The sequence below is a fragment of the Pristiophorus japonicus genome, chromosome 2, assembly GCF_044704955.1.
Source record: "Pristiophorus japonicus isolate sPriJap1 chromosome 2, sPriJap1.hap1, whole genome shotgun sequence".
Lineage (NCBI taxonomy): Eukaryota > Metazoa > Chordata > Chondrichthyes > Pristiophoridae > Pristiophorus > Pristiophorus japonicus.
This window is the reverse complement of record NC_091978.1, coordinates 223,975,511-223,989,356: the sequence shown is the minus strand read 5'-3', so window position 1 is coordinate 223,989,356 and position 13,846 is coordinate 223,975,511. Positions and strand designations below refer to the sequence as shown.

At 41.1% G+C, this 13,846-nt stretch overlaps 1 protein-coding gene across 7 annotated transcripts in view; it reads left to right on the top strand.

The window, feature by feature from the left end:
- The window catches only part of sec31a (SEC31 homolog A, COPII coat complex component), a 147,437-nt gene that overhangs the window by 114,554 nt on the left and 19,037 nt on the right, over nt 1-13,846 (top strand). For 4 of the 7 annotated variants that reach the window (XM_070871006.1, XM_070871005.1, XM_070871004.1 and 1 more), the window contains 3 exons: nt 1,364-1,453; nt 4,384-4,519; nt 6,124-6,417. In XM_070871006.1, coding sequence (XP_070727107.1) covers nt 1,364-1,453; nt 4,384-4,519; nt 6,124-6,417 — 520 coding nt within the window. The remainder of the gene's footprint in view (nt 1-1,363; nt 1,454-4,383; nt 4,520-6,123; nt 6,418-13,846) is intronic. The other 3 variants (XM_070871009.1, XM_070871010.1, XM_070871007.1) reach the window with 2 other exon arrangements.

The following is a 13,846-nucleotide window of genomic DNA, read 5'->3' as shown; positions in this document are numbered from 1 at the left end:
CTCCTCCGTTTTGGATGAATTGGTTTCACTTTCATAGCCACTAGATGGTGCTTGTTCAAAATACATTTACATTGTGCTGCTACATTGATTACTTATCTCTGTACTTCATCTGTGTGCGATGTGACAATAACATTTTACACGCTGTCCAAATGCTGTAAAATCTTGCCGGTTTTTTTGTTCATATTTTCTCTTGTTGCTTGGGTACTGTTCCACCCACCAGTACCTTGTCCAAGTGTCTGTTATTCATGTGTGAGCCTCGATGGTGAGTCCCGGCAAGCTATTCAACCAGGAGTGTAAAAAACCCTGCCTGATCGATCACACATGCATCTGGCAGAGATCGCCTGATCGCGATCTGGAGCAGAATCACTGGTAAGTTTTTCCTTCCTTAACCGCTGGGCACTGTGGAAAGTTTGGTGTACTCTCACTGCTGCCCAGCTGAGATGAGTTAACAGGGCATTGACCAGCGATCAAATCTGGAGCTTTTATTTTCCCTAGCCCCAATTTTTTCATCTCTCCGAAAGGTACTGATGTAAACAGTTCTTTAGTACCTCACACAAGTGGTCATTCTTCATGTGCAGTCTTTTGAATGTTTGCTCATATACTGTTCAACTGTGAGGGAATATCGGGGCAAAGCCTTAGCCAATGTTACACACACTCCCTTCCCAGTAGGGTCACTGGATATCAAGGAGAAGTGGAAACCCTGGCTGACACTTCAACCTAGGGAGGGGAGGGTCACTCAAATGCCCCAGCTAGCTCTGTGCAGACTAGTTTCAAACTTCGCTCAGTACCGCACTGGATGGTCTGTCCGACACAGCCAATGGGAAACGATTTATTTTCTACTTTAAAAAAAAAAGTCTTCCCACACCTTCCTGCACTGAGGCAATCCCCCTTCACTGGGAGGGCTTATTGTTTAGCCCCCCCACCCCCATAACAGGTAACTTCCATTGGCCTCTTTTCTTGACTACACAGGTGACATCAGCAACTATCCGAGAAAATTCATGTGTAAGTACCTGCAGAAACTTGATTCAAACCTGGGGCTCCTGTTTTGTGGCATGGTGCAGTGCATGATGTCTGCACTGGTCGTATGTCTTAATGACATAATCAGTGCTAATCTGAATAGAATGCATGCAATAGAATATTTTTTTAAATTATTTTCTCTAAAATATAATTGGTAAGGTTTTCCTTATCTTCAATGTCAAAATGTCTTTATGTTGCACTAGCCGCTACTTGTTTTTGTTTATGTGCATGTTTTTAAGGGAGCTGTCATGTCATATTTTGCTTTTTCTATATATGAAATATGGTTGGGTGTTCTGTGGTTCCTTATTTTTTTTCCATTATTGGTGTCTGTCTCTGTTTGATTCAGGTTAGACCTGCCCCTACTGTTACATCATGGAGTAACCAAACTTCCACTGCCCTTCCCAGCTTTCCACCAGCCTCTGCATCTAACACACAGGTACAACAGTGTTAACCTACTACTCTCTCCCAAATTAGCAACCTCTTCACACCAAAAAAAAGATTGCCTTGGCAATGGGGAATAGTGTTTAATCCACTTTGCGTTACTTCACCTGCTGTCTTCACCTGTTGTCTGAGCTTTGTCTCTAGTTTACTGCTATCCTGAATATTTTTTGTTAAAATTTTGGACTGAATCCAGAGTACTGACTTTGATTGGATTTACCTAGGGATCAGTTCAGTCAGTAACTGATTCTCCTGACTTAATTCTGTAAAGAGATTCCTTTCAGTCGGGGAATCCATGAAATCTCTTTATGGAGCACATTGAACACAAGCTGGAAAAAAAATGAGAATAATATTTTAGATCAATTGCCCCCACTTTTGTGACTCTGTTATTACTAAGTTCCGTATGGCTGAATGCTTTTTTATAAATGGGGGTAGGTGGTGGATTTAACATGCACAATTAACATGAGCAAACTACACGGAGATATCCCAGAAGAAGCGTGATTTATCGTGACACAATATAGGAGTGTTTGCCGGTCCAATAGAGATGCTTATGGAAATTCTGAAGTATGGAAACTTGAAATATTCTGCTGCTGCGGTTTTGTCCGAGTGTCGTTCACAGCTTTTATCACTGTATTGTTGAACTCGATTACTGGAGATTGGAGAGTTTGTTAATTGTTGCGCTTACGTTATGACTGGTCCCATTACAGATAATGTTTTTTGCAGAACCCCCAAAAAATACGACACTGCTCAAATATTTTTGCTGATAAACTGTTCACGTGCATTCTTCTGTTGAATGCAAAGATAAAATAAAAGAAAGCTAAGCACCAGTGAAAAGATGGAAAATTACATTAATCCCCTCTGTCAAATATTCTGAACCACGGACTACGATGTTTGGAAGAGATCCAATTTCTAAAATGTTATATAAAAGCCACTGTTGCTTCTCCCATCCACTTCAGTTTGGGTGATGGTCACGGACCATCAACTAATTTATTTGCTTTCAAAATGTTGATAACTTTAATTTAGATTAAAATATATATCTGTTCTTTGAGGCAAAATTCTTTGTAAACCTGTAAAGCCTGCACTCATGTCATCAGTTTGAGCTGCTATCCAGAAAAAACTGGATGAGTGAGGAGAAATGTTAATGCTGACTCCCCGGTGCGACATTGTGTGTTTCTGTATCAGGACTGATGTTTGAGTGAACGATTGAAGTTCACCATCTTTCAAATTTGATTGTGAAAATTTTTTTTAAAAATCTTTAAATTGATGCATTAAAATGGCAAAGTAAAAGGTTTCCTTGTCTCTGTGCAAGTTATGATTTAGACATTTCACAATTATCTTGTAGATAAAGAAGTGTTGCAAATTAAATACACACTACTGCCATCTGTCCTTTCCAACTGAAATGATGTCTATAGACTCCTCTGTTACAATATGTAAAAAAAAGAAAAGACTTACATTTATATAGCGCCTTTCATGACCACCGGACGTCTCGAAGCACTTTACACAGCCAAAATAGTGGACTATTTGTCAGTGAAGCAGTTTCGTCTGTAGCTTACTTTCCATGTCTATAGATTTCTAGCCATAATGCTTTAACAAAACACCTCTGCCTTTCATTTAACATCGAGCCATATAAGAAAGGAGTTAGATGTAGTCCTTACTACTAGGGGGATCAAGGGGTATGGTGAGAAAGCAGGAATGGGGTACTGAAGTTGCATGTTCAGCCATGAACTCATTGAATGGCGGTGCAGGCTTGAAGGGCCGAATGGCCTACTCCTGCACCTATTTTCTATGTTTCTATGTTTCTAATTACAGCAATAGTGTGAATGAAATGGCAGTTGGGTGCTCAAAAAATCATTAAGAAAATTGAAAATGTGTCTTGTAAAAGAAGGAAAGAAAGACTTGCATTTTATATAACGCTTCTCACGACCACCAGACGCCTCAAAGCATTTTACAGCCGATAAAGTACTTTTTGAAGGGTAGTCACTGTTGTAATGTAGGAAACATGGCAGCCAATTTACACTCAGCCAGCTTCTACAACAGCAACATGATAATGACCAGATAATCTGTTTTTTTAGTAATGTTGATTGAGAGATAAATATTGGCCAGGACACCGGGGATAAACTCCCTTGCACTTTTTCGAAATAGTGCCATGGGAACTTTTATGTCCACCTGAGAGAGCAGACTGTTTAACCTCTCATCCGAAAGATCGCACCTCTGACAGTGCAGCACACCCTCAGCACTGCAGCCACTGCACTGGAGTGTCAGCCAAGATTTTTGTGCTCAAGTCTCTGGAGTGGGACTTGAATCCACAACCTTCTGACTCAGAGGGTGCTGCCAACTGAGTCACGCCTGACTAAAAGAAATGATTGCCACTCTAAATCCAAGCTTTCACTGTCTTCTGGCTACCTCCTTTTGTGTTCACTTTGATCCCATATCTCATCTCCTGTCCCTCAACTTAAGTCAGTGCTACCCTGCGCTCAGGAATTCTTTCCCACAGCCCCTTAATGTTTGCTACCTTCCTCCCTGCCTTCAAATTCTCCTTTTAAAAAAAAATATATATTTTGGACACTGCCTTCAGTCTCCTCCCCTTCCCCAAATCCTCCTTTTCCTGCTCAGTACCAATGTCTCTGTCTTGCAAAGCTCTTTGTGACATTCTTTTGCACAAAATATGTTGTATAAATGTAGGTTGTTTTAAAGTTTGTACTGTGTTCCAATTCAGCCACATTCTCGGGATTTGAATGAATTCACTTCTCGAGAGTTAACCTGTATAGTTTAATGATACCATGCAAAGCACTTAAATGTGTTGCAGTTTTCCAACCTGTTCGTTATTGGTCTTTTATCCTCTAAGTAGCTACATCTATTCTATTCTATTGTAAGTTACGTTTTGAATGCAATTTTATAGCTTCACATGCTGTTTCGCTCATTCCCCAGGGTGAAGCCCCACCACCACCAGGTTTTGTGCTGCAGGGAATTCCGAAACCCAGTGGACAGGTCCAATCACCAACCCCAACATCAACCGCTTATAACATGTATTCCCAAGTGGGGTCCCGTCAGACGTTCCCTCAAAGTAAGTGTAATCAGTAACACCTCATTTGCTCTGAATCAGACTACCATAGAAACTATTTGATGAATAAATCCACTGTCACTCGGGTCAGACAATCCAGTTTCAGAAAATATCCAGCATCTAGCCCATCTAGCAAGTGCGTGATGCTTGAATTGTTTTGTTACCCACAGGATATGTGTCCATTTAGCTGCCTTTGCCATCCTGGAATTAGTTGAGATGGTAGAAATGTTGCTGTGTGTTGTGGGCATAGAATTATGACTGGCAACAAATGAGGGCAATTAAAGTTCTGAAGGAAGAACTCCAACTAGCTGTCCAACAATTTAATGTTGATGTATATTTCCCCACCCCTGCAAAAAAAATTATTTCTTGCATCTAAAAGTGTAGTCTTATGTTAGCAGTCCTACTTAGTTAGTAATGAATTTCCACTGTTGAACAGAAAACATGTGATAAAGATCCAGCTCTCTGTATTGTTCATTAAATCCATCATGTAAATTGTACCTTCATACCTATATTCCCTTGCTATTTGGGATGATTTGTACACATCAGCAATGACAACTTGCACTTATAGTACACCTTTACCTTAGCAAATGTTCCAAGCACTTGATGAAGGAGGAAAAGAGTTAGTGGAGTTAATCAAAGGAATGATCAAAAGAGATAGCTTTTTAGGAAGCTTTTGAAAGTATGGAGAGAGGTAGCGAGGTTTAGCGAAAGAGTTTCACAGTATAGGCTAAGATGGTTGAAATCTTTACTACTGAAGGTGGATTGGAGATTGGGGGCGGGGAGGGGTGGTGGCAACAATGCATAGAAAGCTATTTAAACCAAAACACAAAAATAGGGAAGGATTGAAATATTTCTTGAACAATAAATGCATAATTCTGATCTCACATTAAAAAAGATACTTTAGTGACCATAACATGTCAATTTGTATTTTTGAATTATTTCTAATACATAAATGATATAGATCTTTACAATTATGAAGAGGTTCGAGAGGGTAGAAGTAGGGAAGATTTTTCTACTCTTGGGGAGTCCAAAGCCAAGGGCCATAAAAGTAAGATAGTTACTAATAAATCCTATCGGGAATTCAGGAGTAACTTTTTTACTCAGAGTGCTAAGAATGTGGAACTCGCTCCCACATGGAGTAAATGAGACAAATAGTGTAGATGCATTTAAGTGGAAGCTAATGAAGGAAAATGAAATAGAAGGATAAGTTGATAGAGTGCGATGAAGTAAGATTGGAGGAGCATGGACTTGTTGGGCTAAATGGCCTGTTTCTGTGCTGTAGATTTCTAAGCAATTTATCCGGATAAGGATTGGATAGTTGGTATGAAAGTAGGTCTGTGGGTAATTAGGAATTTCTGATGAATTGCAGTGAGAGGAGCCATGCTGTCCCCTGCCCCACTTCCTTATTTTGCCTCCTCAACCACGACCCTCAGTAGAATTATAGAGTTCTATATTTTGTTCGCTACAACGACAAATTTGTATTGCAATATCTTATGGTTTTTGTGTTCTGCTTGATTTTGCCCAATATTTTACTGGGTTATAACCCGTAATAAATGCTGCTTTAATCATTCTTATTTGTTTACTAACATAGTAATTTTGTTCCATAGCTTACCAACCGCAACAGTACCCCCAAGGAGCAGGGGGACCAACTTATTATCAACCTCATCAACCTACTGCACTTCCACCACCATCTTCCTACCCATCTGTTTATTTGCCTTCTGTTCCTTCTCACTCTTTGCCTCCTTCTGTGGCTCCTCCGTATCCAGGACAGCCACAGACATCCCCCACAGCACCTGGCCCTACTTCTGCTTTTCCTCCTCTCTCTGGAGCATCCTACCAGCATGGCGGACCTGGAGCTCCAACGTCTTCTGTGGGCTATCCACCATCAACAGGACCAACAGGTATACTGCCTGCAAGTAACAAGCTGCCTTCCTCACAAAGAACAGGACTGCTGTTGTTGCATGTTGCTTTTATTTTCTTGTTTGAAATACATTTAACATTGTGTGACTGGCAGCACTTTAGATTATAGTTGATATGCAGGGGGGGGAAAGCATGCCTTTCATAAAGGCAGCAGCATCTTTCTATGCATTGTCCTTGATTTAAAGACTTTTTAAAAGGGCTCCACCTTCATGAAAAGTGTTTGGCTGACCTCATTTTGTTTGTTCACAAACTGAAATGCATTACATCAAAATGTATCCTCGCATAACATGTACATGACAAAAATGATGCATGGCTTTTCTTTGTCTCTCTATGAGAGGTTTTGGCTACACCTGTCTTTTCATGAAAGTAATGCTTACTTTAAACTAAGGTCACATGCAATGTGCACGATGGCGATCCATATGATTGTAGAATGTTAACACTGAAATGTTGCATGTCTCTGTTGCGTTTTGTTTTCAGTCAACTAATATAGATTTTCAGGTTTTGTAGTTTCCCCTCTGCCACAAGGAGGGGTGTTTAAGTTATGATGCCATCAACTAATCTCGATCTATGTGAGCACTCGTAGTTAAAACATAAACTTCTTATCAGATTTTCACCAAACATTGGAACAAGAGGCAGATACTTGGTCCATCAAATCTGTTCCACCATTTTTGTTAGCCTTGGCAGCTCTATCTTTTTAATTACAATTCCCCATTGTTTCTCCATACCCTTTAAGATCCTTACTTCACAAGTACGTATCTACCTCCCTTTTAAACACCTCAATTGATTTAGCATCTATGGCCTTCTGGCAAATGCATTCCGCATTCTCTCAATCATTTGTGAAAACATTTTCCTTGATTTTCTTTCAACCACCTTAACTCAAAAGTTATTCTGGAGGGGAGAGTTGTTCTCTATCTACCCTGTCAAGTTCCTCATTATTTTAAATCACTCAATCAGATCACCTTGGCTTCGTGGTAACACTCTTGCCTCTGAGTCACAAGGTTGTGGTTTCACACTCCACTCCACTCCAGAAACATGAACACATAATTTAGGCTGACACTCCGATGTAGTATTGAGGGAGAGCTGCACTGTTGAAGGTGCCATCTTTCGGATGCAATGCCTTACTCGGGTGGACGTAAAAGATCCCATGGCACTATTTGAAGTAGAGCAGAGGAGTTATCCATGGTGTCCTGGCCAATATTTATCCCTCAACTAATATCACTAGAAAAGATTATCTGGTCAAGTATCTCATTGCTGTTTGTGGGGACTTGCTGCATGCAAATTGGCTTCTGCATTTCTCTACATTACAACAGTGACTACACGTCAAAAGTACTTAATTGGCTGTAAAGTGATTGTGAAAGGCGCTATATAATTGAAAGTCGTTTCCTTCTATTCTTTAACCCCATCATCTCCAGGGGGATATAACACAAGTTTATTCAGTCTTTCTTTATAACAGAATTTTTCACGTCAGATACCATTGCTGGACTTTCTTTGAGGCCAAAACTTTCTAAGATAGGACGCTATTCCAAATTAGATCTGATCAACCCTCTGTAGAGTAGTACTTCCTTAGTTTTATATTCTATACCTTTTGTGATGAAGTCCAGCACCCCATTAGCCATTTTGATCACTTTTTGCATGTGTCAGCTAGTTTTTAATTGCTTATGTAACTGGACCTCTAAATTGCTTTGTTCATCTCTAACATTATAGAGCTTTCCCACTTACAGTGTACTGCTCTCTGTCATTCTTGCATTCAGAATGTACCACCTGATACGTTGGTACATTAAACTCTATGTGCCATCAGTCTGCCTACTATTCAATCTATGACCATTTGCAGTTTAAAAAAAAAATAAAAATTTTGCACACCATGTGTTTGAAACATATCATGAATTCAGATGTGGAGATCATTGGCCTATTAATTCTGGGAGTGCAAATTTATAAAGTCTATATCCTAGCTTCGTATCATCTGGAAACATGGTTATACATACTCCATTCTATTCCCAACTTCAGATCAAGAGTTCCGGCCTCAGTACTGATCCCTAGGAGGCACTAATCCACAAATGTCCCTTTTGTCCTCACTCTCTGCTTCCCTTGATTCCCTTTTCCATCATTCATCTACCCAGTCTCATCTTGAATGCTTACAAAAGAAAGAAAGGCCTACTTTAGAAGTGCAGCCACTGTTGTAATATAGCAGTCAATTTGCATACAGCAAGTTCCACTTACAGTAATGAGATAAATTACCAGATAATCTGTTTTAATGATGTTGGTTGAGGGATAAATATTGGAAACAATAAAAGAATATGTAAATTGGTGCCGTAATATAGACATGTGGAAGTATGATATGATATAACTATTACTGAAACATGGCTTAAAGTAGGGCAGGGATGGCAGCTCATCACTCCGGGTTACAGGATTTTCAGATGAGATCGAGAAGGGGATTAAAAAAAGGAGGGGGGGGGTGCAATATTGGTGACAGGAGGGCTGATATGTTAGAAGGATCATTAAATGTGGCCATATAGGTTGAACGGAACAACAGCATCAACAACAACTTGTATTTATATAGTGCCTTTAATGCAGTAAAACGTCCCAAGTCGCTTCACAAGAATATTATAAGATAGAAAAATTGACACCGAGCCACATAAGGAAAAATTAGGGCAGATGACCAAAAGCTTGGTCAAAGAGAGAGGTTTTAAGGAGCTTCTTAAAGGAGGAAAGAGAGTTAGAGAGGCGGAGAGGTTTAGGGCGGGAGTTCCAGAGCTTGGGGCCTAGGCAGCAGAAGGCACACCCACCAATGGTTGAGCGATTATAATCAGGATGGTCAAGAGGGCAGAATTAGGAGTGCAAATATCTCGGTGGGGGTGGTAGGTAAGGTGTTGTGGGGCTGGAGGAGATAATCAAGATGGGGAGGGGCGAGGCCATGGAGAGATTTGAAAACAAGAATGAGAATTTTGAAATCAAGGCGTTGCTTAACCAGGAGCCAATGTAGGTCAGCGAGCAAAGGGGTGATGGGTGAGCGGGACTTGGTGCGAGTTAGGACACGGACAGCCAAGTTTTGCAAATAAGTAGGCAATTTTTTGAAGTGCAAAAGCAGTAGGACAGTAATAGTTGCGGATCTCAACTAACCTAATATCAATTGGGATGGAATCCGTGTAAAAGGCATGAGGGCGCAGAATTCTTAAAATGCATTCAGGAGAACTTTTTTAGCCAGTTCGCAACACGCACAACAATCCTTCCTTCCTTTTTATTTTCTTTTTCTTTTTTCTTCTCTTTCTCTCTCTTTTTCTCTTTCTCTTTCTCTCTTTCTTTCTTTCTTTCTTTCTCTCTCTCTCTCTCTCTCTCTCTCTCTCTCTCTCTCTCTCTCTCTCTCTCTCTCTCTCTCTCTCTCTCTCTCTCTCTCTCCTTTTCTCCCCCTTTCCTTCCCTTCCCCCTCTCCTCTCTTTTTTAGTTTTAGGGAATGAAGCTGGGCAGGTGGAAGGGGTATCAGTGGAAGATAATTTTGGGGATAGTGATCATAATTCAGTTAGATTTAGAGTAGTTCTGGAAAACGACAAAGATAGTTCAGGGGTAAATCTGTGTCAGAGCAGTTGGAGGCATTCAAGAAGGAGATAGGGTTCAGAGCAAATATGATCCCACAAAGGAAAAGGGTGGGACTCCCAAATCTAGAGCCCTCTGGATGTCAAGGACCATACAGGTTAGGATAAGGATAAAAAGCGAAGCTTATGTCAGATACTGTAGAAAGCCTGACGGAGTATAGAAATAAAAGGAAATTAGGAAAGCAAAGAGAGGGCATGAAAAAAAATTGGCAAGTAAAATCGAGGAAAACCAAAGATGTTTTGTAAATACATAAAGAGCAAGACTAAGGAAAGAGTAGAGCCTATTAGAGACCAAAAAGGCAACCTGAGTGTGGAGGCAGACGACATGGGTATTAATGAATGTTAATGGGTTCAACGTCTTTGAAAGTAGAAAAATTGCCAGGCCCGGATGAAATGTATCCCAGGCTGTTGAGAGAATCAACGGAGGAAATAATAAAAGGCTATGATCATCACTTTCCAATCCTCTCTGGCTACAGGCGTCGTGTGGGGGCACTTGAAGACTGCTAACGTTGTACCGTTGTTTTAGAAGGGAGAAAGGGATAGACTGAGTAATTACAGGCAAGTCAGCCTAATTATTGGAACATATTCTGAGGGGCCATATTAATCATCATTTAGAAAAGCATGGATTAATCAAGGAAAGTCAGCATGGATTTGCTAAGCGGAGGTTGTGTCTAACTAATTTGATTGAATGTTTTGAGGAATTAATAAGGAGGGTCGAGAGGGTAGCGCATTTGATGTAGCCTGCACGGATTTTAGCTAGGTCCTACATGGCAGACTTGTCATAAAAGCAAATGGCCATGGGATCCAAGGAAAAGTGGCAAGTTGGATCCAAATTTGGCTTAGTGGCAGGAAGCAAAGGGTAATGGTCACCGAATATTTTGTGACTGGAAGGCTGTTTTCAGTGGGGTTCCGCAGGGCTCAGCACTAAGTCCTTTGCTTTTCTTGTTTTATATCAATTATTTCGTCTTCAATGGGGGCAGGATTAAGAAGTTTTAGATGATACAAAAATTGGCCGTGAGGTTGATAATGAAGAAGAAAGCTGAATACTGCAGGAAGATATCAATGGACTGGTCAGGTGGGCAGAAAAGTAGCAAATGGAATTCAGTCTGGAGAAGTGTGAGGTAATGCATTTGGGGGTGGCTAACAAGGCAAGGGAATACACATTAAATGGTAGGATACTGAAAAGTGTAGAGGAACAAAAGGAGCTTGGAGTGCAGGTCCACAGATCCCTGAAGGTAGCATAGAAACATAGAAAATAGGTGCAGGAGTAGGCCATTCGGCCCTTCGAGCCTGCACCGCCATTCAATAAGATCATGGCTGATCATTCCCTCAGTACCCCTTTCCTGCTTTCTCTCCATACCCCTTGATCCCCTTAGCCGTAAGGGCCATATCTAACTCCCTCTTGAATATATCCAATGAACTGGCTTCAACAACTCTCTGCGGCAGGGAATTCCATAGGTTAACAACTCTCTGAGTGAAGAAGTTTCTCCTCATCTCAGTCCTAAATAGTCTACCCCTTATCCGAAGACTATGTCTCCTGGTTCTGGACTTCCACAACATCGCAAACATTCTTCCTGCATCTAACCAGTCCAGTCCCGTCAGAATCTTATACGTTTCTATGAGATCCCCTCTCATCCTTCTAAACTCCAGTGAATAAAGGCTCAGTTGATCCAGTCTCTCCTCATATGACAGTTTAGCCATCCCTGGAATCAGTCTGGTGAACCTTTGCTGCACTCCCTCAATAGCAAGAATGTCCTTCCTCAGATTAGGAGACCAAAACTGTACACAATATTCCAGGTGAGGCCTCACTAAGGCCCTGTACAAATGCAGTAAGACCTCCCTGCTTCTATACTCAAATCCCCTAGCTATGAAGGCCAACATACCATTTGCCGCCTTCACCGCCTGCTGTACCTGTATGCCCACTTTCAGTGACTGATGAACCATGACACCCAGGTCTCGTTGCACCTCCCCTTTTCCTAATCTGCCGCAATCCAGATAATATTCTCCCTTCGTGTTTTTGTCCCCAAAATGGATAACCTCACATTTATCCACTCACATAACTTGTCCAAGTCACCCTGCAGCCTCTTAGCGTCCTCCTCACAGCTCACACCATCACCCAGTTTAGTGTCATCTGCAAACTTGAAGATATTACACTCAATTCCTTCATCTAAATCGTTAATGTATATTGTAAAGAGCTGGGGTCCCTGCACTGAGCCCTGCGGCACTCCACTAGTCACTGCCTGCCATTCTGAAAAGGACCCGTTTATCCTGACTCTCTGCTTCCTGTCTGCCAACCAATTCTCTATCCATGTCAGTACATTACCCCCAATACCATGCGCTTTGATTTTGCACACCAATCTCTTGTGCGGGACCTAGCCAAAAGCCTTTTGAAAGTCCAAATACACCACATCCACTGATTCTCCCTTGTCCACTCTGCCAGTTACATCCTCAAAAAATATAGAAGATTCGTCAAGCATGATTTCCCTTTCATAAATCCATGCTGACTTGGTCCAATCCTGTCACTGCTTTCCAAATGCGCTGCTATTTCATCCTTAATGATTGATTCCAATATTTTCCCCACTACTGATGTCAGGCTAACCGGTCTATAATTACCCGTTTTCTCTCTCCCTCCTTTTTTTAAAAGTGGTGTTAGATTAGCTACCCTGCAGTCCATAGGAACTGATCCAGATTCGATAGACTGTTGGAAAATGATCACCAATGCATCCACTATTTCTAGGGCCACTTCCTTAAGTACTCTGGGATGCAGACTATCAGGCCTCGGGGATTTATCGGCTTTCAATCCCATCAATTTCTCTAACACAATTTCCCGCCTGATAAAGATATTCTTCAGTTCCTCTTTCTCACTAGACCTACTGTCCCCTAGTACAATCGGAAGGTTATTTGTGTCTTCCTTTGTGAAGACAGAACCGAAGTATTTGTTCAATTAGTCTGTCATTTGTTTATTCCCCATTATAAATTCACCTGAATCCAACTGCAAGGGACCTATGTTTGTCTTCACTAATCTTTTTCTCTCCACATATTTATAGAAGCTATTGCAGTCCGTTTTTATGTTCCCTGCAAGCTTCCTCTCGTAATCTATTTTCCCCCTCTTAATTAAACTCTTAGTCTTCCTCTGTTAAATTCTAAATTTCTCCCAGTCCTCAGGTTTGTTGCTTTTTCGAGCAAAATTATATGCCTCTTCCTTGGCTTTAACACTATCCTTAATTTCCCTTGTTGAGCCACCTTCCCCGTTTTATTTTTACTCCAGACAGGGATGTACAATTGCTGAAGTTCATCCATGTGATCTTTAAATGTTTGCCATTGCCTATCCTCCGTCAATCCTTTAAGTATCTTTTGCCAGTCTATTCTAGCCAATTCACACCTTATACGTCGAAGTTACCTTTCCTTAAGTTCAGGACCCTAGTTTCCGAATTAACTGTGTCACTCTCCATCTTAATAAAGAATTCTACCATATTATGGTCACTCTTCCCCAAGGGGCCTCGCACAACAAGATTGCTAATTAGTCCCTTCTCATTACACATCACCCAGTCTAGGATGGCCAGCTCTCTAGTTGGTTCCTCGACATATTGGTCTAGAAAACCATCCCTGATACACTGCAGGAAATCCTCCTCCACCGCATTGCTACCAGTTTGGTTCGCCCAATCAATATGTAGATTAAAGGCACCCATGATAACTGCTGTACCTTTATTGCACACATCCCTTATTTCTTGTTTGATGCTGTCCCCAACCTCACTACTACTGTTTGGTGGTCTGTACACAACTCCCACTAGTATTTTCTGCCCTTTGGTATTCCGTAGCTCCA